Genomic DNA, 24,949 nt, shown 5'->3' on the forward strand with positions numbered 1-24,949 from the left:
TCTCTCCATTTCTCTCTGTCCTATCCAACAACGATAACAAATAACATCAATAATAACTACAACAATAAAACAACCAGGGCAACAAAAGGGAATAAAAAACAAAACAAAAAAAACACCTTTTTATATCGGGAGTCAGGCGGTAGCGCAGCGGGTTAAGCGCACGTGGCACAAAGCTCAAGAACCTGCAAAAGAATCCCGGTTCGAGCCCCGGCACCCCACCTGCAGGGGAGTCATTTCACAGGCAGTGAAGCAGGTCTGCAGGTGTCTATCTTTCTCACCCCTCTCTGTCTTCCCCTCCTCTCTCCATTTCTCTCTGTCCTATCCAACAATGACGATATCAATAACAATAATAACTACAATAAAAAACAAGGACAAAAAAGGGCATAAAAACTTTTTTTAAATTTTATCTTTTTATATCATATATATTATTTATTTATTTATTGGATAGAGACGGGAATTGAGAGAGAAAGATAAAGAGAGACACCTGCAGCCCTGCTTCACCAATAGTAAAGCTTTCCCTCTGCAGGTGGGTGGGTGGGGGAACCAGGGGCTCAAATCTGGGTCCTTGCACAAGGTAATGTGTGCGCTTAATCAGGTGCGCTGCATCTTAGACCAGGGAAGTTACTTTTATTAACAGACTATGAAAGGGCCAGAAGGGACAGCATAGTGGTTTTGTGAAGAGACTCATGCCTGGGACTCCAAAGATCCAGGTTCAATCTCGTTCACCCCAAGTCAGAGCTGAATAGTGCTCTGATAAAAAAATTAAGGGGGACCGGCGGTAGCACAGCGGATTAAACGCACGTGGCACAAAGCACAAGGTCCGGCTTAAGGATCCTGGTTCGAATCCCCGCTCCCTACCTGCAGGGGAGTCGCTTCACAGGTGGTGAAGCAGGTCTGCAGGTGTCTGTCTTTCTCTCCCCCTTAGTCTTCCCTCCTCTCTCCATTTCTCTCTATCCTATCCAACAATGACAACAATAATAACTACTACAACAACAACAAAAAAACAAGGGCAACGAAAGGGAAAATAAATATTAAAAAGTTGATAAAAAATAAACAAATAAAATAAACTATGAAAGGACAATGATATGATCCCCCCAGCGGATGAAGAAAAAGTCTTTCAGGGAGTGGACAATAGCGCAGCGCATTAAGCACACGTGGCGCCAAGCGCAAGGAACCGCTTAAGGATCCGGGTTCCAGCCCCCGGCTCCCCACCTGCAGGGGAGTCGGTTCACAAGCGATGAAGCAGGTCTGCAGGTGTCTTTCTCTCCCCCTCTCTTATCTTCCCCTCCTCTCTCCATTTCTCTCTGTCCTATCCAACAACGACAACATCAATAACAATAATAATTACAATAAAACAAGGGCAACAAAAGGGAATAAATAAATATATATATAAATAAATAGAAAAAGTCTTTCAGAAAACTCCACACGAATGAATGATGAAAACCCTAGAAAGAATAGAGAGAACTTCCTTAAGTTGTTAGGGGGCCAGGGACTTGAACCTGGGTCCTTGTGCATTGTAGTAGTGTGTGTGCTTAACCAGGTGCACCACCACCTGGCCCCTACATTGTATGTCTGTAATGTGTCTGTAAAAATGCTTAACACGTATTTCTGTAAGCAAGTGACAGAATGCTTTCATTTTTTTGTTTCTGCAGAATAAAAATCTATATTGCGAGGAGGAAAAAAAAAAACAACTCCACAAAAGCTGCAGCTAGCAGTCCCCGCCCGCAGTCAGGTGGACTGCTAAGCCTTAGAGCACCCAGAACTCCGCCCACCGGAAACAAGTCTGCCCACAGCCCAGGGCCACGTGCTCTGGGCAAGACGTCACTTCCCACTTGCTGGCGTAAACGGCTCTGACGGCCAACAGCCGCCACACATTGCTAACGGTCACAGCACGCGCCGCCACTCCATTGGCCAAGCTCAAAGGCGCATCTGCGCAGGCGCAGGCGGAGTGATCCCATTGGCCAGAGGGGTGGAAACTGTGAGAAGCCAGTCTGTGCTTCAGGCTGCTCAAGCGAGACAGTGCCGCCATGCTACGCCTCGCAGCCAAGCTGGTGTCCTTCTTCTGGAGGAAGGCGGAGAACCTGGACGAGGATGCCGCGCCACCAGGCTTGGAGTTCATGGAAGGTGCCTTGTGGGATGGGGACCTGCGCTGGCGGGTTGGGGTTGGGGAGGGGAGGAGACACCCAGGCCTGCTCCTCCTAGGCCTCTGGTAGCCCCTCGTGGTCGGTGGAGACCGGGGTGTTCGGCGGGACCTGAACGTTGACTTGGCCTCAACCTCTGCGGCGGGAGACGGGAGGGAACGTGCCCTGAGTCGCTGCCCGATTAGGAGTGACCCCCGCTGTGGTCGCCGACGTCACCTTAAGATTTGGCCTCTTGGGAGTCGGGCGGTGACGCAGCGGGTTAAGCGCACGTGGCGCGAAGTGCAGGGACCGGCGTCAGGATCCCGGTTCGAGCCCCGGCTCCCCACCTGCAGGGGAGTCGCTTCACAGGCGGTGAAGCAGGTCTGCAGGCGTCTGTCTCTCCCTCTCTGTCTTCCCCTCCTCTCTCCATTTCTCTCTGTCCTATCCAACAATGACGACATCAGTAACAACAACAAGGGCAACAAAAGGGAAAATAAATATTAAAAAAAAATTTTTTTTTTGTCTCGTGACTCCGGAGGTCCGTAGCTGGATCCCAGCGCCGAATATGCCGGAGACATGCTTTAGCCTCCTCTCCGTCTGTGTCTCTGTCTCCTGCGCCCCCCATTAATAAATCTTTATTCCTGCACGTGGGGGGCCTTCATTCACAAGTGGTGAAGCAGTGCTGCAGGTGCCACTCTCTTCCCTCCCTTCTCATTGTCTCTGTTCTAAATAAATAAAATATTTAAAAGACAAACTAATACATAAACACATCTGTAAAAAAAAAAAAAAGAAAGAAAGAAAAGTTGATCTTGCCCGGTAACAGCTGAGGCTGCACAGTGGTTGACATCCACCTGCGGGCCTGTCTCAGTCTTGATGCTTCTGCAAAAGACTCTGCCTGAGCCTCTGAGCCCCAGGTTCAGTTCCCAGCACCACCAAACCCCAGAGCGTCTGTAACTAATCTTTTTCTCTGCATCACTCTGGTTAAAATATATATATATATGTATATTTGCCTCCAGGATTATCACTGGGGCTCGGTGCCTGCACTACGAATCCACTGCTCCTAGAGGCTCTTTTTTCTCTTTTGTTGCCCTTGTTGTTTATCATTGTTGTTGTTATTATTGCTGTTGTTGTTGGATAGGTCAGTGAGACACTGAGAGAGGAGGGGGAGACAGAGGGAGTGAGAAAGACAGACGCCTGCAGACCTGCTTCACCACTTGTGAAGCAACCCCCCTGCAGGTGGGGAACCGGGGGCTCAAACCAGGATCCATAAGCTGGTCCCTGTGCTTCACGACATGTGTGATTACCCTGCTGCGCCACCACCCGGCCCCCTAAAATAATTTTAAAATTCTAAGTTTTTTTTTGTAATTTTACTTAATATTTACTTTATTTATTTATTCCCTTTATTTATTTTGTTGCCCTTGTTTATCATTGTTATTACTGTTGTTGTCATTGTTGCCATTGTTATTGGATAGGACAGAGAAATGGAGAGAGGAGGGGAAGACAGAGAGGGGGAGAGAAAGACAGACACCTGCAGACCTGCTTCACCGCCTGTGAAGCGACTCCCCTGTAGGTGGGGAGCTGGGGGATTGAACTGGGATCCTTATATGCCAGTCCTTGTGCTTTGTGCCACGTGTGCTTAACCCGGTGTGCTACTGCCCAACTCCCTTTTTGTAATTTTTTAAATATTTTTGTTGCCCTTGTTGTTTTTCATTGTTGTTGTAGTTATAGATGTCATCGTTGTTAGATAGGACAGAGAGAAATAGAGAGAGGAAAGACAGACACCTGCAGACCGGCTTCACCGCCTGTGAAGCGACTCCCTGCAGGTGGGGAGCCGGGGGCTTGAACCGGGATCCTTACAACGGTCCTTGCACTTTGTGCCATGTGAGATTAACGTGCTGCGCTACCACCCGACTCCCAAAATTCTAAGTCTTGGTAACTGATTACATCTCTATTTAAGAGAAGGAAACAGTCCATATGTGTGGTCTTTTGAGCTGCTGATTCCTGGGTTGTTAGCGTAATTTGATGCACGGGAGTAATTTGAGGATTGCTGGCTCATCTGTGCTTGTTTCTTCACACACACCACCAACACTAAAGGTGTGTCTTTCTCTTGATCATTTCTTTCCAGAATGGTTTAAAAAGCCCCTTACTTTTTAGTAAGGCAGTAGCACAATGGGTTAAACGCAGGTGGCGCAAAGCTCAAGGACTGGTGTAAGCCCCCAGCTCCCCACCTGCAGGGGAGTCGCTTCACAGGTGGTGAAGCAGGTCTGCAGGTGTCTGTCTTTCTCTCCCCCTCTCTGTCTTCCCCTCCTCTCTCCATTTCTCTCTGTCCTATCCAACAATAACATCAGTAACTACATCAGTAAGACAACAAGGGCAACAAAAGGAAATAAATAAATAAATAAGCCCCTTACTCACCTGCTCTGGGTAAGAGGAGCATTACTTGTAATACGGACTTGCACCTGAGCTCACACATCCTCTTTACCTGTCTCAGGTGATAGCAAGCTGAGGACTGTCCAGGGCGTCGTGACAAGGTACTGCAGTGATTATGGCATGATTGATGACTTGATCTACTTCTCCAATGAGGTTGTGACTGGCAAAGTGCTTCTGAACGTTGGACAGGAAGTCATTGCAGTTGTGGAAGAAAACAAAGTGTCCAAGGGACTGAAAGCAATCAGGGTAAGGCTCAGATTCATTTCAGAAATCTCTTCATATTACTTTCCTTCTATTCGGTTTCCCTCCCAGGTATATCCTGGGCCAGTGCTTTCTATTATTGAAAATCAGCAGGGAGTCGGGCTGTAGCGCAGCAGGTTAAGCGCAGGTGGCGCAAAGCACAAGGACCGGCATAAGGATCCCGGTTCGAACCCCAGCTCCCCACCTGCAGAGGAGTCGCTTCACAGGTGGTGAAGCAGGTCTGCAGGTGTCTATCTTTCTCTCCCCCTCTCTGTCTTCCCCTCCTCTGTCCTATCCAACAACGACGACAACAACAATAACTACAATAATAAAACAACAAGGGCAACAAAAGGGAATAAATAAATTAAATAAAAATATTTAAAAAAAAAAAGAAAATCAGCAGTCCTTGTTAATAACGTCAACATTTGTAATCCATAGAGCTTACTGTAATTTCAGTCATTTATTCATTTATTTATTCCCTTTTGTTGCCCTTGTTGTTTTATTGTTGTAGTTATTGTTGTTTTCATTGTTGGGTAAGACAGAGAAATGGAGAGAGGAGGGGAAGACGGGGGAGAGAAAGATAGACACCTGCAGACCTGCTTTACCACCTGTGAAGTGATTCCCCTGCAGGTGGGGAGCTGGGAGCTCAAACGGATCTTTATGCAGGTCCTTGCGCTTTGCGCCACCTGTGCTTAACCTGCTGCGCTACCGCCCGACTCCCAGTCTTTTTTTTTAAGTTCTTAAAAATCATCATGGGGGTTTAAGTGGTGGTGCACCTTGTTAAGTGCACATAGTATGAAGCGTAAGGATCCAGGTTCAAGCCCCCAGCTCCCCACCTGCAAGGGGGGGGTCACTTCGCAAGCAGTGAAGTAGGTCGGCAGGTGTCTCTCTCCCTCTGTATCTCCCCCACCCCTCTCAATTTCTGTCTGTCTAATAAAATGGAAAAAATGACCACTAGGAGCAGTAGATTCATAGTGATAATATGCCCCAAGTGATAACCCTGGAGGCAAAAAAAAAAAGATCATGGGGAGGGACGAGTAATGGTGCAAAGACTTGGGTTCACGCACAAACCCCCCACCTGCAGGGTGGGTGCTTCACAGGCAGTGAAGGAGGTCAGCAGGTGTCTACCTTTCTCTCTCTCCCTCTCTAAATTCCTCTCCTTCAGTCTCTCTGTCCTATCCAATAAAAAAACGGGGGGGGGGGGCAAGAATGGAAAGAAGAAATGGCTAGTGGGAGTGGAGGATTCTGAGTGCTGGCATCGAGCCTCATTGATAATCCTGGTGGCAATATAAACAAACATACACTATGGACTCTTTGTTACTCAGCAAAGAAAACGAGCAGGCTCTAATCGGCAACTTGTAAAAAAATTAAAAATAGTATTTTTGGTGTATAAGATTTTGAAAGTAGAATTGCTAGTCAAAGGGTGTAAACATTTAATATTTTAGTGATTTTTCAGATTTCCAGCAACAGTGATGTACTACTTTATATACTCAAGCATACTGTGACAAGGCTGTGGGTATTGGCTGTCTTTGAACTCTTTATAAACCTAGTAAGTGAAAAAAACTGATAATTAGTTTTGCCACAAGTGTTATCTCTGGGACTTGGTGCCTGACCAATAAATCCAGTGTCCCAGAAGCCTTCTTTGTCTGTTTGTTTGAATTTTATTTCTTTTTTGACAGAGGGAGACTGAGGAGTAAGAGTGAGAGAGAGAGATATCTGCAGCACTGTTCCACCACTTGGGAAGCTTCCTCCACCCCACCCCACCTGCACTGGGAATCAGGAGCTTGTACACAGGGCCTTGTGCATCGTACCATGTGCTGCCACCCAATCTCTAAGCTATGGGTTTTTATCTTCCTTTAGAAAATTTTTATTAGTGATTTAATAATGGATTATAAATTTACGGGGTATAAATTTACAGGGTATAGTTCCAGACTACACCTCCCCCACCAGAGTTCTGTACCCTAGTCTCAAGCTGTGGATTTTTAAATTTTAATTTACTTCTAAAATAGAAAATATCAACAAAACCGTAGGATAAGAGGGGTAAAATTCCACACATTTTCCACCACCAGAGTCCCATATCCTACCCCTTCCACTGGAAATTTTCCTATTCTTTATCCCTCTGGGACCCAGGATCGCTATGGGTTGCACAAGGTGGAAGGTCTGGCTTCTGTAATTGCTTCTCCACTGGCCATGGGCATTGGCAGGTCGATCCATACTCCCAGCCTGTTTCTCTCTTTCCCGAGTGGGGCAGGGCTCTGGAGAGATGGGGTTCCAGGGTACATTTGTGAGGTCATCTGCCTGGGGGAGTCAGGTTGGCTTCATGGTAGCATCTGCAACATGGTGACTGAAAAAGCATTAAGATATAAAGAGGGCGGATGTGAGGGCGATCTGATTGCGATACCTGTCACCCCATTGATCGCCAGGGTTGATCTGGCTGACTTGACTGCCTAGGCGGGTGTCCCCTTCCTCCCTCACCACTCCATGTGCGTCCCTCTCGAAGCTGCATGCTCAAAGACGTCGGCCTTCCCCAAATAGAGACAGACCGGTCTTCAGTCGAGGGTATAGGAGTAGCTGCGCTCCCCTGCTAGAACCTCCAAACAAGCTCTCAAGATGTAGAGGGCAGGGGTAGATAGTATATGGTTATGCAAAGACGCTCATGCCTGAGGCTCCAAAATCCCAGGTTCAGTCCTCCGTACCACCATAAACCAGAGCTTAACAGTGCTCTGGTAAAAAAAGTATATATAACAAATTATTTAATAATTTGGGACCTAAAGGCAAGAATATAGCAGATGAGGTTTGATGTTTCCATCTTGGAAAAAGTAGGTAGGTCTATTTTAGATATATTCCAAAGGCCCTGTGACTTTACTAATTTTTGCCTGAGCTAACATCTAGGTGAGCCAAAGGTATTACCTGGGGAGATGGTGTCAGGGCTGGAAATAGGACTAGAGAGCTGGATCAGGGAAAAGAGTAGCTCCCAAACCCAGGGAATGTAGATAAATACCATTAACTGTACACCCCATTGGTTTGATTGAGGGAAGCTGTGGATTTTTAATACTTGTCTTTTATTTTATTGAGGATGTTCCCTTCTGTACCTGGGGTATTGAGCATTTTTGTCATTAAGGATTGTCATGATATTGTGACTCATAAGAGTTGTTTCTGGTCTTCATTCCTTTCCCAGCACAGTATTTCTGAAAACATGTCATTTCCTTAGAAATAAGAGCATAAGGAATATCTTTGGTTCTAATATTTGGTCTTTTTCCCAGTCTCAGACATGAAGGTCCAGACTCAAATCCTTACGATTTCCTGCTTTAAAAAAAAAAAATTAAATATTTATTTATTTCCCCTTTTGTTGCCCTTGTTTTTTATTGTTGTTGTAGTTATTATTGTTATTGATGTCATCGTTGTTGGATAGGACAGAGAGAAATGGAGAGAGGAGGGGAAGACAGAGGGAGAAAGAGAGACACCTGCAGACCTGCTTCACCGCCTGTGAAGCGACTCCCCTGCAGGTAGGGAGCCAGGGGCTTGAACAGGGAGGGATCCTTACACCGGTCCTTGTGCTTTGCACCATGTGCGTTTAACTCGATGCACTACTGCCTGACTCCCATGATTTCCTGCTTTGTAGGAAAATCTTTTGTTCTAGTAGGTGACCCCTGGATGGGAGCAGTCATGATGAGAAACTGGGACTTTCAGCGCTGTACTCCCTCAAAGAGAAGGCTGAGAGGCTGGAAATGGAATGCCTGTGTGACTCTGGAGGCCTCTAAAAATCTCAAAAAATAAATAAATAAATAAATAAATACAGCACTCAGAGACACGTGTGTGTGTGTGTGTGTGTGTGTGTGTGTATGTATGAATGAATATCCATTAGGAGGATGATACACCCTAACTATAGGGGTAGACACTCTTTTTTAAAATTGTTCTATTACCTTTATTTGTTAAAGATAGCCAGAAATTGAGAGGGAAAGGTAGATAGAGAGGGAGAGAGACAGGGGAACACCTGCAACACTGCTTCACCACTTGTAAAGTTTTCCCCCTGCAGGTGGGGACTGGGGGCTTGAACCTGGATCCTTGCACATTGTAATGTGTGCACTTAACCAGGTGTGCCACCACCCAGCCCCGGGATGGAAGTTCTATGCTTGTGACTCTCCTAGCCTTACCAGGTTTATCTCTTCAGCTCATTTTTCTGTATTCTCTATCCTGTTTGAATAAGTTGATAAACATTGGTTTTTCTGAGTTCTTTAAGTTGTTCTATCAAATTAACAGATTCATGTAAAGCTTCCCATTTGTATTCAGGTCTGAGGTTATTACTTGGGGACCCTTACTTGCAGTTGGCATCTGAGTCTTTCTCTGCAGAATTGACACTGTCCCTAAGTACAAGCTGTCAGAAATGGAGTTAAATTAGAGAACATTCAGCTTGTGCCATGAGGAACTGGTTAGTAGGAAAAGTCCATGTATCTCTTGTCAGAAGTGTTGAGTGTGTATGAGAGTAAAGGAGATGCAGGAGGGAAACTGCGCTCCTTTAGTCAGGTGTTGAAGTTTGTCAACTGCTTTTTGTCTACCTGAAGTAATGATGTGTTTCCTCCCTCTCTCTGTCAATGATGTTGGATTATATTGGCTGATTTTCATATGTTAAATCACCGACTTTGTGGTATAATTCCTATTAGTCACTACATGCAATTCTTTTAAGTTTTTTAAAATTATTCTATTTATGGATAAAGAAAGCCAGAAACCCAGAGGGAAGTGGGTGATAGAGAGGGAGAGAGACAGAGGGACACCTGCAACACTGCTTCACCACTCGCAAAGCTTCCTTCCTGCAGGTGCATCAGGGGCCTTGAACTTGGGTCCTTGCACATTGTAATGTGCACTCAACCAGGAGAGCCACCACCAGGACCCACAACATGCAGTTCTTTTCATGTGGTGCTGGGTATGTTTTGCCAGCCTTTACATTTTCTTAAGATTTATTTAGTTTAGGGAGAAAAAGAGCATCTTCTCAGCTGTGTCAGATAATGGTACCATGGAGTGAACTTGAGTGAAACCTTGGACTTGAAATCATGTCCTCTATTACCGAGCTGTCTTCCTGGCCCTTGCTAATATTTTAAATATTCTCATATCTGTGTCCATAATGGCCTCTTGATTTTTTTGTAGTCTTAAGGTGGTTTAAACAGTGGTTTGTGTTGTGTTGCAGGTGGAGGCTGTCTCTGATAAATGGGAGGATGACAGTAAAAACCATGGCAAGGGACTTTCAGACTCCAGACCCCGAGTGTTGATTGGCTGTGTGACATCATTGGTGGAAGGTGCTGGCTACATTAGTCAGAGCACATACTTCTCTCTAGAGAGTGTTTGTGAAGGTATGCCAAATGAGTTTGCATAGACAAGGTTCTTTTGTTCTATTAATTTTAACTGATTATATTTGACACGATTGTACATAACAATTGAAAGGATCCAACCTGGGTGTGCTTTATGGAGAGGCTTGATGACTAGAATAGCTTCTTCAGTTGAGTCTCCAGAAGATTTTCAGTTGTGTAGACAAAGTATCCAGCAGAGTTTGAGGCTAGCCTGTTTCTTTCAAGAGTATATATTTATTTTTAATTGTGTTTGTTTTTAACTGACCCGATATATTGTCTTTACAGCTAAAGCAAGAATTTGTTGACAACATTTACTGAGTTTAGCTTGACAGCTGTTATTGTGTACCGGCTACATTGGTAGGAAGGGAGCAAGGCAGGGAAAACAAGATGAGTGAGACTTAGCTCACATAGAGAAAAATACCTGTACACTGTAGTCAGCAGTAATTGGAGAAGCTGCAGAGGGTACAGGGGAATTCTGAGTAGATCCACACCAAACACTCCACTGGCCACTTGCTGAGAAAGGAGTGCAGGTCAGAATCCTCTCCCACATGGTGTCTGGGGCAGGGCTCGTCTGCATGGGACAGTTAGCACAGGCCACCAGGCAACTTTGTTTTAATAACTTGCTTTAGATGTAAAAGCCAATATTGCTTTTACATTTTGATTGCTAGCCTTGTTACCCTTATAAAACTGACAGGTGTCTGAGATTTGACATCTCTGTTCTGTCAGAGAAACTTTTGCAATAAGTGGTCCTGTTGTTGCTCAGCTCCAGAAACAACTAACTGTCCCAGGTCCCTGTGACCATATCAGTAGGAAGTGGCTGCTGAGTTTGGTTCCGCTAGAAGGTGTGGGAGAGGCCTAGCGCAGGTGGGCTTGTACTCTCAGCTGAGTCATGCTCAGAGATATTCACATATTTGCTCCTAACGGGAGCATAGAACCTCATGGTACAGCAAAGGAACATTCTTGGACCAGGGACCAACTGTGTGTCAACCTTACTCTCACAAAAAACAATGTAAGTGAGGTGGTAGCAGATCCAATAGGATGCACGTGTTACAGTGAACAAGGACCTGGGTTCAAGCCCCCAGTCCCCACCTGAAGGGTGGGAAGTTTCACAAGTGGTGAAGCTGTGCTGCAGGTCTGTCTGTCCATATATCTCCCCCTTCCTTCCCCCTCAAGTGTCCTGTCTCACGGGTTGCTTGGTATCACAAATGCACAAGACCCTTGGTTCATTCACTCTTCAGTGTGCCGTTAAACAAACTAGAAAGCTTTTTAAATGTCATTTAAAAACAAATACTTTAATCTTGGGCCTGGGTGATGGTGCACCATATTGAGCGCACATGTTAAAATACATTAAGGAGCTGGGTTCAAACCCCCAGTCCCCACTTGCAGGGGGACATCTTCACAAGTGAACACCTGTCTATCTCTCCCCCTGTTCTCTCCTCTCTTCGTTTTTGGTTGTGTCTGTCCAATAAATGAATAAAGATAATAAAGATAAAAGCATACTTTAGTCTCTAGCACTGAGTTTCTAAACAGAATTTTCAGCAACATTCACAATTAAGTTAGTTCATGATGCTTCAACAAAATGATCTCCAAATACCTTGCTTTGAATCTGATGAGAAAAGCGTCCACTGGTAATTGAATTTGCTGTTTTTCTCTCTGTTTATGCAACTAACACATGAATGATACTGCTTCACTTTACAAGTGTGACAAGGAATATTTGGAATAAAAAGCAAAATTGTGTTGAAACAATTATTTCACTAACAGGCATAGTTTACAAAGTGTGTATGTACATGTTCAGCTGCAGCTTCTGGGCACGTTTCTCAGATACCAGCTCACATGGAAGCTGATGCTTCATCAGGCTTTCGACCTGATTTTGTAGGCTAGTTGTGCTACGTGATACTGTGTTGAGTAGTGAATGTCAGCAGACATGATCACCACCACCTTTTTTTTTTTCTTTTTAGCATCTCTAGGGACATGCGCATATGTGGTTTCACCTCTCTGGGCCAACTTTTTCAGCGAGAGAGCGAGAGCAAGCAGCACCAAAGCTTTCCCCAGTGTCATCATACTCCCGTGCAGTGTGCCGTGGGCTCCAGCCTGGGTTGTACACCTAGTAAGGCAGGCGTCCAACCAGCAGCTTTCTTGAGGAAGGAAAACTCAGTATTCATTGGTGGACTCTGTCTGAGTTTGTTGCAAAATCAGGTTACAGCTAACTGTGGCTTTACATCATTTGCCATGCCAGATTTGTTCCGACTGTGCTCCATGTTTTAGGTCATGAAGCTCAGTACTGTGTGTCCCTGGGCCATCCCTGCGTGGGACACAAGACTACGGGATGCTCCCCACTTAAATTGGGAAAGATGGGAGACCATATCTGAGTGCCCTTGGCACCAAATGCCCCGTGTGCTTCTAAAGGGTTGGGATGTTCACAATTGCTGGAAAATGGTAGGGAAAAAAATGTTCCTAAGTCAGCCTGTACAATATGCCCACTCCTCCTAGGAACTGGGGTGCAAAATAGTTTTTTTTTAAGATATATTTTTAATGAGAGATACAGAGAGAAAGACCAGAGTTCTGCTCAGCTCTGGCTTATCATGGGGCTGGAGGACTGAACCTGGGACCTCAGAGCCTCAGTCTTTTTGCGTAACAATTATGCTGTCTCCCCAACCCCACGTTACTTTATGACAGTTGTTAATAGTACTTTTTTTTCTTCTTTTTAAAAATATTTACTCCCTTTTGTTGCCCTTGTTGTTTTATTGTTGTATTTACTATTGCTGTTGTTATTGATGTTGTTGTTGGATAGGACAGAGAGAAATGGAAAGAAGAGGGGAAGACGGGGAGAGAAAGATACACACCTGCAGACCTGCTTCACTGCCTGTGAAGCGACTCCTCTGCAGGTGGGGAGCCGGGGGCTCGAACCGGGATCCTTAAACCGGTCCTTGTGGTTTGCTCCACTTGCGCTTAACTCGCTGCGCTGCCACCTGACTCCCAATAGTACTTTTTTAATTTTTTCCTCCAGGGTTATGGCCGGGGCTTGGTGCCTGCACCACGAACGCACTGCTCCTAGAGACCCTTTTTTTGTTGTTGTTGCCCTTGTTGTTTTATCGTTGTGGTTACTATTGTTGTTGTTGCTGTCGTTGGATAGGACAGAGAGAAATCCAGAAGAGGGGAAGACGGGGAGAGAAAGACAGACACCTACAGACCTGCTTCACCGTCTGTGAAGCGACTCCCCTACAGGTGGGGAGCCGGGGGCTCGAGCCAGGATCCTTAAGCCGGTCCTTGCACTTCACGCCACATGCGCTTAACCTGCTGTGTTACCGCCCAATTCCCAATAGTACTTTTCTTAAGAGCACTGTTCAGCTCTGACTTGGGGAGTTAGTATGGGAGATTGGAATCAATAATACTTTGTTTTTAAAAAGAAAACAATTAGGGGAATATGTGAGACCAGATGAAATCCTGGTCTGAGTATGCATATGCTACCCTGATAGCAGGTAGAAAAGTTGGTTTGTACAGTCCTCTGCTACTTTGAAAACTTGTTCCTAACAGCTAACAGATTACACCACTTTTTAAATGTTCATGTCTCTGTTGAATCTGTTGAAATATCAGTGTATCATAATTGAGAGTGAATTGTACCCTTTGATGTTACTCATGTTACCAAGTAACTGAAGTTGCTCTGCCTTGGAGGTTTCAAGCCCTGCAAAGGAGACTGGGTGGAGGCTGAGTACTGGATCCGGCCGGGTACATGGAGCAGCGAGGCTGTGTCAGTGAAGCCACTCAGATACAAGCGTGTGGACAAGGTAAGTGTTACCTGGCTAGAGCTAGGTTCCTACCCTCTCTGCCGTTGGTTGTTCTGTGTGCGTAGGAAAGTGTGGATAAATTGTGTCCAGCCTTGTTCAGAGAAGAGTTGTTCTTCAGGAGAATGCTGCATTTCCTAGAGGAAACAGTGGATGGGGTGGAGGGCAGGAGCTGGCCTGTGAGATCTGGCAGTGTTTGGGGTGTAGGGGTGAGACTGAGGAAGGAACTGAGTTTTCATGGGGTGGGGGTGAAGCGTGAATCTAGCTAGGACAAAGCAGGGAGGTGAGCATAACACTCACCCTGTGTGAGAGGACATCAGTGGAAACTCCGCCCTCTCCAGTCAGTTACACTGCCTGTAGAGAGATCTGTAGGAAAGGTTGCTTGGGAGCTCACCTGGTGATTCCCTCCAGCTCCAGCAGGTGGGCTGACTGGGGCAGCAGGTAGGCTGGGGGTGACCACACATGCCGCATGCTTCTCCACATTCACCATCACTGCACTGGCAGGTCTGCATTTCCAGCCTCTGTGGCAGAAATGGGGTGCTGGACGAAAGCATCTTTTTCACCTTGGACTCCCTGAAGCTCCCTGAAGGATACGTGCCCCGGAGAGCTGACATGGTCAGCGCAGTGGTGGTGGAGAGCAGCCAGTCCTGCTACATGTGGAGAGCACTGTGTATGACCCCACTGAGTAGGCGGTAAGGATGGCCCTGTGGATCTGCACTAGAGTCGCACGTAAACCCAGACAGGTAGTTTCTAGATGCTGAGCACGGCAGAGGAAAGAACATCTTGTGGAAGGCGACTTTCAGCAGTCTTCATGGGTGATGGAATGTCACGCTAAGGTTCCTGTCTTTAGTCCTTCATCTTACTGGTGATTTTCCTTCTTTAATGTAGTTTTTTTTTTTTTTTAAGTGGGGTGGCTAATGGATTACAGTCACCAGTAAAAAAAAAAAAAAAAAAAAGTTGTTGGTACATGTGTAACATTTCTCAGTTTTCTGCAAGACATTCTAACCTCCCACCTAGGTCTTCCTCCACCATCTTGCACCAGGACCTAGAAGCACCCCTCCACCCCCCAGAGTTCTTTACTTTGGTGCAGTACACCAAATCCAATCCAAGTTCTGCTTTGTGTTTCCCCTTCTGTTCTTAATTCTCAATTTCTGTCTATGACTGGGATCATCCCATATTCATCCTTCTCTTCCTGGCCTGTCTTACTTAATGGTCTCTTGAAGCTCCATCCAAGATGAGGTGAAGAAGGTGAATTCACCATTCTTAACAGCTGAGTTATGTACAAGTTGACTCCAATTCTGGATTTGTTACCTGTTCAATTTTGTTTTTTTAGTCCTTGCCTTTTAATTCCTCAGGAAGTTAGTTTTTTTTTTAAATAAAGTTTACTGATTAACACAAGATATGATGAGGGATGGAGGGGAGAGAGAGAACACCAGAGCATAACTCTGACACATAGGGTATTAGGGGTCAAACTTGGGACCATGTGCTTCCAGAAGTTTAGCACCCTTCTCACTGTGCCACGTCCCAAACCTGTTAGTGACATTTTTGAAATCAGTGGTAGCTCATTGTTTGTATAGACTAATATCTCTAATGAGGTCAGTGGGGGCATGGATGTAGGCTCCCTGATCATCAGAGATTTGTTCCTGTAAAAGCTTGCCATGCGTCCCCCAAGCTCTTAAATAGATGTGACCTTGGACAGCCTAGAGCTATCAAGTGAGAAATGCTGGTTTTCTTTAGAGAGGAGTGACTGTCACAGACATACCCATGAAACTTCTCCTTTATTATCACGGGGTTAGGGACACGTTCCTGCTTTCATTATTGGACACTGAGAGTTTGCTGCACATCTTTTGAGTTCAAAATTCCCTCCTAACCCCTTAGAGGGGTGGGTAAAAAGGGAGTTTGTCGTCCCAAGGGAACACACAGCAGCGAGCAGTCGGTTTCTGTTTCCTAGGTCAGTAGTGGAAAGGACATCTCTCATGTTAATAGGCACTCAGCAGCCTGTCTGTGGCAGCACTGTCCCAGCCACAGGAATATATCTGTGGACTCCAGAGACGCATATTCTACCTGGAGAGCTTGGTCTGGCCTCCCTACTTATGCTGCCTGCCCGTGAAGAACTCCTTGGGGAGTTAGTTCACACATAATAGCTTTAACCACTGTGTGAAGAATGCTGCCCTCATTCCACTCCAGATCCATTGTCTGGTTGCCCACTCAAGTGTCTGGAAACAGCTCCAGTGACATGTGCAATGGACCCTTTCCCTCTTCACAGATCCGGACCCTTGCTGCTTCTCATCCCTCTTGGGTGGATTGAGCCAAAACCTGCCAGTCTTCTTGACCCTTCTTTATACTCCTCCCCCGCATACACACCCCCTCTTCATAGATGAGGACACAGACAGGAGTGTGTGACTGTCACCAGAAGAAAGGGATTGGGGTGTGTGAGGAAACCTGTATGGACAGGAGTATTTGGGGTGTCTTAATAGGCAGGGCAGAAATCCTTGTATGGGTGAGAATGCCACTGAGTTTGGGATGGGTAGGAAATGGAATGTGCTCCTCTTAGTGCCTGTGCACATACCAAGGAGCAGAGCAAGGCCAGGGTGGCAGTGAAACTCGGTGGAAGAATGAAGGGCGGGCAGGGCAGTAAATGAAATTATTTTGAGGGAGGGACAGAGTCCTAAATTTTCTAACTTTCTAAAGACTGCTCATATGTTTTCACAAACTCTGAAACAACAGAACTTTTCCCCAGGAAAGCTGACAAGGGTCTCATGTCACCAGAACTGTCCTACAGCCTGGGAAGCACTGGGGAGAGAGCCCTAAGCACCTCCATTGGTGGGGACCATCCTGCTGTGTTCCCAGACAGGAACTCTAAGATGCATCTCTGACTCCAGATACTGTGTGTCCTTCTCAGTGCTTATATGTCGTAGTAGTAGGTGTATGGCGGTGTGTGTGTGGGGGTGGGGGGGTTCCTCAATGGACTGGTGGCCTCACCCAGAACACCCAGTGATGCTGGGCTTCATGCTTCTTCCAGTGACGACTCTGCTGTTGGAGAGACTATTGATGAGGCCTATGGAGCTCTTTTACTAAAAAACAAAGGTGATATAGAAGTCACAAGGATGACAAATTTTGGAACACTTAAAGAAGGAGGCAGTAAAAAGATGGTCATCTGGATAGAGTAAGTTTCACTGAAATAAAATTACATTTATGGGTTTTTTTTTGCACATTAGATTTGCCTTTTATTTGTAGCATATACTGATTTTATGAAGTGGAGTCAGAATGTTAAAATGTTTGCACTAAATTAAATTCCTGCGAATTAAGCTTGTTCCCATACTTTCCATATTTTTCAAGTACATTGATCCTTTACAATAGTCATCATACTATGAAACAACTTTCTGTTAAACTGTGGTTGAAGAATTCTAATAGAACCAACATTTTTCCTTTGTGAAAATTTCTACCCATAAATATCTTTTCTGCTTACATTCATAAAAAAGTTGCAATCATTTCTTATGGTAACTTAATTATTGTATTTTATCATAATTGAATAGCTAAGCCATAGAAATTCTGTGTTCATGGACAGTTCTTTTCTCCCCAGGAATAAGGGAAACATTCCTCAAAATTTAATCAGCTGCAAACTAGCTGGTTGGGATAAAGCTAAACAGTTCAGATTTCAAATGCTGGATAAAAACCAGACAGGCCCACTGGCACCTCTTTCTATTCCTGAGACCGAGAAGACTCTTTCAAATGAAAATGTTAATTCATTAAATAGCTGCAAAGAAAGCAAAATCTCCCAGACATTGGGGAGCAGCTCAGAGACCATCCCAGAAGTATCTCCAAGTAGACAAGCTAGAGTGGAAGGTGAGGCCTGTCATCTGCTTAAGACATCCTGGGAAGGGGCCAAAACACTCCCAACTACTATGGGTCAGTGAGTCCTCTGGTTCTAGAACCTGTTCTGATGTTTTGGGACTGGATAGGACAGAGAAATGAAAATGACATGAAGATTTTGAAATGGGAGAGGGGCATGGAGATGGCTATATGGGTAAGGCACCTGCCTTGCATGAGGCCATGGACCTAATTCCTAGCACCACAGGGGATCACCATAGATGATGGAGTGATGCTTTGGTGTGTGTGTGTGTCTGTCTCTCTCTCTCTCTCTCTATCCAGAAAATGAAATTGACTAAGGAGCTCAGAAGTATCAAGCATGTATAAGCCCCTGGGTTCGTTTTCCATTACGTTTTTTATTTTTAATCAGAAAGGTTGCCGTGAGTGTCAGACATGAGGTGCTGTATAACAAATGACCCCAGTACTTCTACCTTCTGTGCTCTGTCTTTTCCCTTTTCTTATAACCATGCCTTCTTACTGCCTGTCATTGACATCTGATAGCTGGAATATGTGGTATGTTCTTACTGATTTGTCTGTATGTGTGAGATCATGCCCACTAGCATACCTGTGCTATCAAAAGCAGCTTAGGGCACACGAGAAAGATTACCTGGGAGGACTCCTGCCCTGTCATGTCACAACCTCCAGATTCAAACCTGGACTCCACCACGCTGGGGGAGGGGGAGGCTTCAGCATTGTGGGGTCTTCCCCTCTTGCCCTCCCTCTCTCTCTCTTTACTTGAAAAAAGTCCTCCCAGGGAAGTGAAGCCATGGTGACTATAAAAAGGCAGTTACCTTTTGGACTAATGTTGGGCTTAAATTTCATCTACCAGATGACTCTGCACGTAAAGGAGAGAATGAAGAAGAGACAGACACAGCAAAGCAGCAGGTGACCGAGGCTGATCCGGGGGGGCTCATCCCTCCAGGTGGAAAAACCTTGGCTGTGGTTATATGTGATGCAAAGTACGTGGCTGGAGGGTTTGGAGTGAGTTTATTTTAAGACATTTGTACATTTGCCTTTTTCAGCTCTTAAGTGATGGTAGAAAAAGTAAATATTTTGATGGAACAGAATAATGAGAAAAAGCATTGATGAGAAAATGCCTGAAGGGTGTTTTACCCTTCTCATCACTCTGATAAAGCAGACATGGAGGGAGGTACTCTGCTCCTCAAATCTTGGGTTGTGGCCACCACTCCTCGTACCTGTTCACCCTGCTGCTGTCCACCACCCGTCAGCTTGTGGGTGTAGGCCTGCTCACTCCTTGGGCTCCTGTGCCTAATAATTCCAAAACTTCCTCTACATGCCCGTCTCCATCAAACCATCGGTGACCATAGAGCGTTCCTTTAGTTGGCAGTATGTCCCACAGCCATGCTGAGGGGCCAGGCAGATCTGGGTAAACAGACAGTTAATACGAGGTGCACTTGGTTTATCTTAAAAACAGCTTCATTGCAACATTAATCCCCCAGTAAAGAAATAAAAATCTAAATGTTTCATCGCTTATTTTTAGGTAGTCACTTTCTATATATAAAGAATAACTGAAAGATAGGGGTAGATAGCATAATGGTTATGCAAAGAGACTCTCAAGCCTGAGGTTTGAAAATCCGAGGTTCACTCCCCTGCACTTCCATAACCAGAGCTGAGCGTGCTGTGGTGGAAAAAAAAATTCAGATAAGCTATAGTTTTCACTTCTCATGTGTACAAAGGAAAGTTGTGTAGAATCTGCCTGCCTTATTTAGGACTAAAGCCAGATTGTGCTTTGTTTCGTTTTTCCAGGAATTCTGGTCGATGCAAGGAGCTCCTCCTGCTCTGCTTTTCCAACTTCGTCATTGGGCGATTCCTTGAAGTGAATGTTGTCAGTGGGGAGGAGGCACTAATAGCGGTTCGAGAACCATTTTCCTGGAAGAAATCTAAAAGTATCCAACCATTACCTGCCACAAAAACAACTGTTGTTGTGACCACACAGAAGAGGTAAATTGGACCAGATGTGACCTGGGCACGCTTTCCTTTACAGGCTAAAGGAATGGCTATGAGCAGAGAGATGGTGTGACTGTCACTTTTTGTGATCAGACTGTTGCTTGAACTCCAAAACTGGCTCCAGGATGCATTGTCACCTTGGGTCACTTTTTAACCTTTCTGAGCACTGATCTCATTTGAAAGTGATAGTCCCTCTTTTCTTGTGACTAGGGGGTTGAATGAGGTGAGATACATAAAAGTGCGTGATTTCTGGCACAGAGTCATCAATGGTGGAATAGTTGTCACTAAAAGGAATAAGCTTTGGTAATGGAACTCTGACCTATGAGAGAGAGTATTACTGTGCTTTGTGGGAACAAGAATTTCAGAGCAACAGCTCACTACAGAGACTTTTAGGAACCCTGACTCTCACTCGCAGCAGACCATACACTTCTGGTTGTGATTTGACTTCACTAGAGGAGTGACCTTCAACAGACTAGCAACCACAGTGATTTAATCCCTTGGCCAGTTATGTCCCTTTGAATATTAGTGTTATCCATACAGGAATCTCTCTCAAACACAGAATATTCATTTCCCATCATCAAATTAGCGACCCAGGTTCTTGTCCTGCTTGGCTTGGACACCTTTGGACCTGCCCATAACAGCACAGTATATGTAGCTGGGGAGCACTCTATCCCATATGTCCTGCTCTCTGTGGTCATAGGATTGTGCTAATGATAAGCTCAGTGGGTCTGTGCAGTGACCTCTTTGTTGCCTTTTAGAGCTCTGTGGTTGGGATTGTTATGCCATTTACTTAAACATTTACTATAATGACCCTGTTTCCCTTTATCTTGTTCATAATTGACACTTTCCACATCACCTTCCCATGTGTGTTATAACTTTACCTGAGCCACTGGCCTGCAAGGTAGACAAGACCCCAAGTTCAGGTAGGAGGTGATGCTGTCATGCTTCCTAAGGTAGCTCTGGGTTTGCCAGAATGATGGGAGAAAGAAAATGGGGAGCAAAATTGAGCTCCAGGAAGCCACATATAAGATACATATCCTTTCGGCTGCTCACTGACACACTGAAAATGGGAGGACTCGCACTGCTCCTCCCAAATCAGGTGAATAGCTTGCAAATTGGCTTACTTATGGAACCTGGACACCAGTTACTTCCTTCTGCAACATTTGCCTTCTGGTCATTAGTGCTGTCATGTTAGAATTCACCTGCTAATGGCAGAAGTCAGTAGATGTCTGGGAGAAGACAGGTGCTGAGGGTGAATCAGTATTTCCCTTGAGAGATCACTAGTTGAGTGGGAAAGAAATGGACACAGAAAGAGCAGCCTTACCAGATTTGTCCACAGCAGTGGTGTATGTCTGTGTATGGGAGTAGGGAGAGAATGGTTCTCATATTCCAAAACTTAAAAACTGCTGTTTCAAACTTATTGCTCCCATGAGGCTTCCTGCTCCAGGTTCCTATTCAGAATAGCCATTGAGAGCTAATCTGGGGAAAAGAAGGAGGTTTGCACACCACCACATACCAGCAGCTCACATGTCAGTTCCTGTTGATGAAGGACCATGGCTTCCTCAAGAGGAAGAATACTAAAGTGAAATGTGTGGTTTAGAGTGCCTGCATATGGAAGAATGGTTTCTAACTTCTGAATTTACTTTTTTAAGGAATTCAAGACGACAACTTCCAAGTTTCCTTCCACAGTATCCAATACCAGATAGACTCAAGAAGTGTGTGGAACAAAAAATTGACATTCTAACTTTCCAGCCATTACTTGCAGAGGTAGGAGCATGTCCTCTGTGCTAAGCGCTGATCTTTCCCTTACACCTGGGTTTTTCCTCATAAGATCAGATACTCCTCACACTGACTTCACACCAGATTAGGTGCCTGTGTGGTAGTAGTTGTATCCATAGGATTTGTGCATTGGGAAGGTGGGAAAGTCAGTCTTCTTTAACATTTGTTTGGCCTCCAGGGTTACCACTAGGAGTCTGCTCCTGCATGATTCCTCTGCTCCCAGTGGACTTTTTTTTTTTTTAAAGGATAAGAGAAAGGGAGGGAGAGAAAGTGAAACATTTCAGCATTGCTCTATCACTTATGAAACTTCCCCTTCCAAGTGCTCCCATGTGGAGCACTTATATGCCAAGGGCTTAAACTTGTCCTTACATATGGTAAGGTATGTGCTTTACCAGGGGAGCTATCTCCTGACACCTTGAATGAATCTTTTTTTTTTTAGAGAAATGGAGAGAGGAGGGAAGACAGAGGGGCAGGGCAAAACACCTGCAGACCTGCTTCACCACCTGTGAAGCAACTCCCTTGCAGGTGGGGAGCCAGGGGCTCGAGCCAGGATCCTTAGGCCGGTCCTTGCGCTTTGCACCACATGCACTTAACTCGCTGCTCTACCGCCCAACTCCCATGAATCATTTTTAAATGCAATGTGATTAAATGTCCCAGAGTACTTCCACCTCTGTGACTCATTTAATCACCCACCCAATATTCCACAAAGCCATACACACCCTACACTCTTCAGCTTTGTTAGTGTCTGGTGTGGGAGTTGGGCAGTAGCATTGTGGGTTAAGCGTAGTGGGTTAAGCACACGTGGTGCAAAGCATAAGGACCAGCATAAGGATCCCAGTTTGAGCCCCCAGCTCCCCACCTGCAGGGTGGTCGCTTCACAGGTGGTGAAGCAGGTCTGCAGGTGTCTATCTTTCTCTCCCCCTCTCTTGTCTTCCCCTCCTTTCTCCATTTCTCTCTGTCCTATTCAATGACGACATCAATAACAACAATAACTATAACAATAAAGGCAACACAAGGGAGTAAATAAATAGATAATTTTTAAAAATATGCAGTGATGTCTTTTTTTAAAAAAAAAGTGTCTGGTGTACAGTATGAAGGAAGTGCAGGCTGAGAAATTTGACAGCTGGTGATGTCTGTGCTTTAACTATGTCACCTATCAACAAAGGGTGCTTTGCAGACAGGATGAATTTAAGGAGCTTGTGATGGGCTGTGATCCTGGAGTGGGGAACTCCATGAGTAGTGGAAGAATGCTTTGCTGTCTCCCTATCTTTTTTCTCCCTCCTTTTCCTCTCTATTTTAGAAAGATATAGAATATAAAATGGACTGGGGGGCAGCGAGGTAGATAGCATAATGGTCATGCAAAGAGACTCTCATCCCTGAGGCTCCAAAGTCCCAGGTTCAATCCCCTACACCACCGTCAACCAGAGCTGAGCAATGCTCTGGTTTAAAAAAGGGGGGGTTGGGAAAACAGCTTAGTTTATTAGTCACAGAGCCCTATGTTTATCCTTTGGCACCAAAAAAAAAAACACGAATAATTTTTTTATTTTACTCTGTATAATATCTGTTGCTTATATCTCAAGTACACTAAATTTTTTTCTTTTTGCTATGTGTTTTTTCTTTTTAACTTTTTTTAGTTTTTTTTCCCTCATTTTACTGGGAGGGTTAATGGTTTACAGCACAGTTTACACATGGACACAGTTTCCCTGTTCTGCATGACAGGTGTCTACAAAATACTCTCACCCCACCCTAAGACCCCAGCCTAGTCCTCCAAACTCCCCTCTTCTGTGCTTTTTTGAGTCTTTTGCTTTGATGCAAAAGACATCACCCCCAGTCCAGGTTTCACTGTTCCCCCTTTGTAACTCTTTCTGACTCTATCTCCTGAGTTCCATCTACATGTGAGGTCGTCCAGTTTCCATCCCTCTCTTCCTGATTCATCCCACCCAATACTTTTCCTTCAGATCCCATCCAAGTTGAGGCAAAGATTGGGATTGTTCAATGGCGCTGTTTTTTATTAGTGATTTAATATTTATTTATAAAATTATTAGATAACAGGTTCAATCGCACACCATCCCCACCACCAGAGTTCTGTGTCCCCATTCCCTCCACTGGAAACTGCAGTGTTCTCCCAAGGTCACAGATATGGACTATTACTTCTATAACTTTATATATATGTATATTTGCTCCCCATTTTTGGCCATGTCTTCCTTTCTAAGTCACACTTAAACCTATTACTACTTCTGAGTGCCTTTCCTTTTTTCTTTTCCATCTCTGGGTCCTGATAGAATTTAGGTTTAATGGACCGACCAGTCAACGCCCATGTTCAGCGGGGAAGCAATTACAGAAGCCAGGCCTTCTACCTTCTGCAACCCACAACGACCCTGGGTCCATGCTCCCAGAGGGATAGAGAATGGGAAAGCTATCAGGGGAGGGGATGGGATATGGAGATTGGGTGGTGGGAATTGTGTGGAGTTATACCCCTCCTACCCTATGGTTTTGTTAATTAATCCTTTCTTAAATAAGATTAAAAAAAAGAATTTGGGTTTAGAGCCCTCTGGTCATCTTCCCTTAATATTTTTCCTCCTCTGGACGTATGGACCAAAATTCTTTTTGGGGTGCAGATAGTGGAAGCTCTGACTTATTTAATTGCTTCTCAGCTGGACATGGACATTGACAAGTCAATCCATACCCCCAGCCTATTTCCACATTTTGCTAGTGGGGTAGAGCTCTGGAGAGATGAGACTACAGGACACATTGGTGAGGTCGTCTACTCAGGAAAGGCAGGATGGCATTATAGTAGTGTCTGAAACTTGATGGCTCAAAGGTGGTAAGATATAAAGCAGGACAAAATGTTTAAACAGTAACCATAAAGTAAAAATAGAACAGATGGGAAAAGGGATTTTATGGTGGAAAGAAATACTGCTTCAGTAGCACAGCGGGTTAAGCATACATTGCACGGAGCACAAGGACCGGTGGAAGGATCCCAGTTCGAGCCCCCGCCTCCCCACCTGCAGGGGAGTCGCTTCACAGGTGGTGAAGCAGGTCTGCAGGTGTCTTTCTCCTCCCCCTCTCTGTCTTCCCCTCCTCTTCCCCATTTCTCTCTGTCCTATCCAACAACGACAACATCAATAACAACAATAACTACAACAATAAAACAAGGGCAACAAAAGGGAAAATAAATAAATAAATAAATAAACCCAGAAACTCTAGCATGTACAATACTACTGAACTACCTTCCTAACCAAGTTTTTAGCCTTCAGCGTCATTCAGCTGATAACTTAGGAGACACTCGGAATCTCTGTGCCGCCATATTTGCTCCTCAGACTCCACAGATGCATCTCAAAGAGAATGCAGGGTTCTCCTAGATGAAGCCTGCAAACTCAGTCTGGGTAGTAACTATGCGTTTGCAGAACTTGCAGCT

The 24,949-nt window shown here is 45.0% G+C and overlaps 2 protein-coding genes across 3 annotated transcripts in view; both read left to right on the forward strand.

Moving 5' to 3' along the window:
• The window catches only part of TRABD (TraB domain containing), a 196,631-nt gene that overhangs the window by 107,291 nt on the left and 64,391 nt on the right, over positions 1 to 24,949 (forward strand). The window lies entirely within an intron of this gene.
• The window catches only part of MOV10L1 (Mov10 like RNA helicase 1), a 58,568-nt gene continuing 35,559 nt past the window's right edge, over positions 1,941 to 24,949 (forward strand). The window contains exons 1-10 of the mRNA XM_060188819.1: positions 1,941 to 2,124; positions 4,612 to 4,796; positions 9,973 to 10,135; positions 13,805 to 13,917; positions 14,419 to 14,606; positions 16,937 to 17,080; positions 17,498 to 17,760; positions 18,614 to 18,743; positions 19,552 to 19,746; positions 21,405 to 21,519. Coding sequence (XP_060044802.1) covers positions 2,028 to 2,124; positions 4,612 to 4,796; positions 9,973 to 10,135; positions 13,805 to 13,917; positions 14,419 to 14,606; positions 16,937 to 17,080; positions 17,498 to 17,760; positions 18,614 to 18,743; positions 19,552 to 19,746; positions 21,405 to 21,519 — 1,593 coding nt within the window. The 5' untranslated portion in view covers positions 1,941 to 2,027. The remainder of the gene's footprint in view (positions 2,125 to 4,611; positions 4,797 to 9,972; positions 10,136 to 13,804; positions 13,918 to 14,418; positions 14,607 to 16,936; positions 17,081 to 17,497; positions 17,761 to 18,613; positions 18,744 to 19,551; positions 19,747 to 21,404; positions 21,520 to 24,949) is intronic.

This window comes from Erinaceus europaeus, chromosome 4 (assembly GCF_950295315.1).
Source record: "Erinaceus europaeus chromosome 4, mEriEur2.1, whole genome shotgun sequence".
In the NCBI taxonomy this organism is placed as follows: domain Eukaryota; kingdom Metazoa; phylum Chordata; class Mammalia; order Eulipotyphla; family Erinaceidae; genus Erinaceus; species Erinaceus europaeus.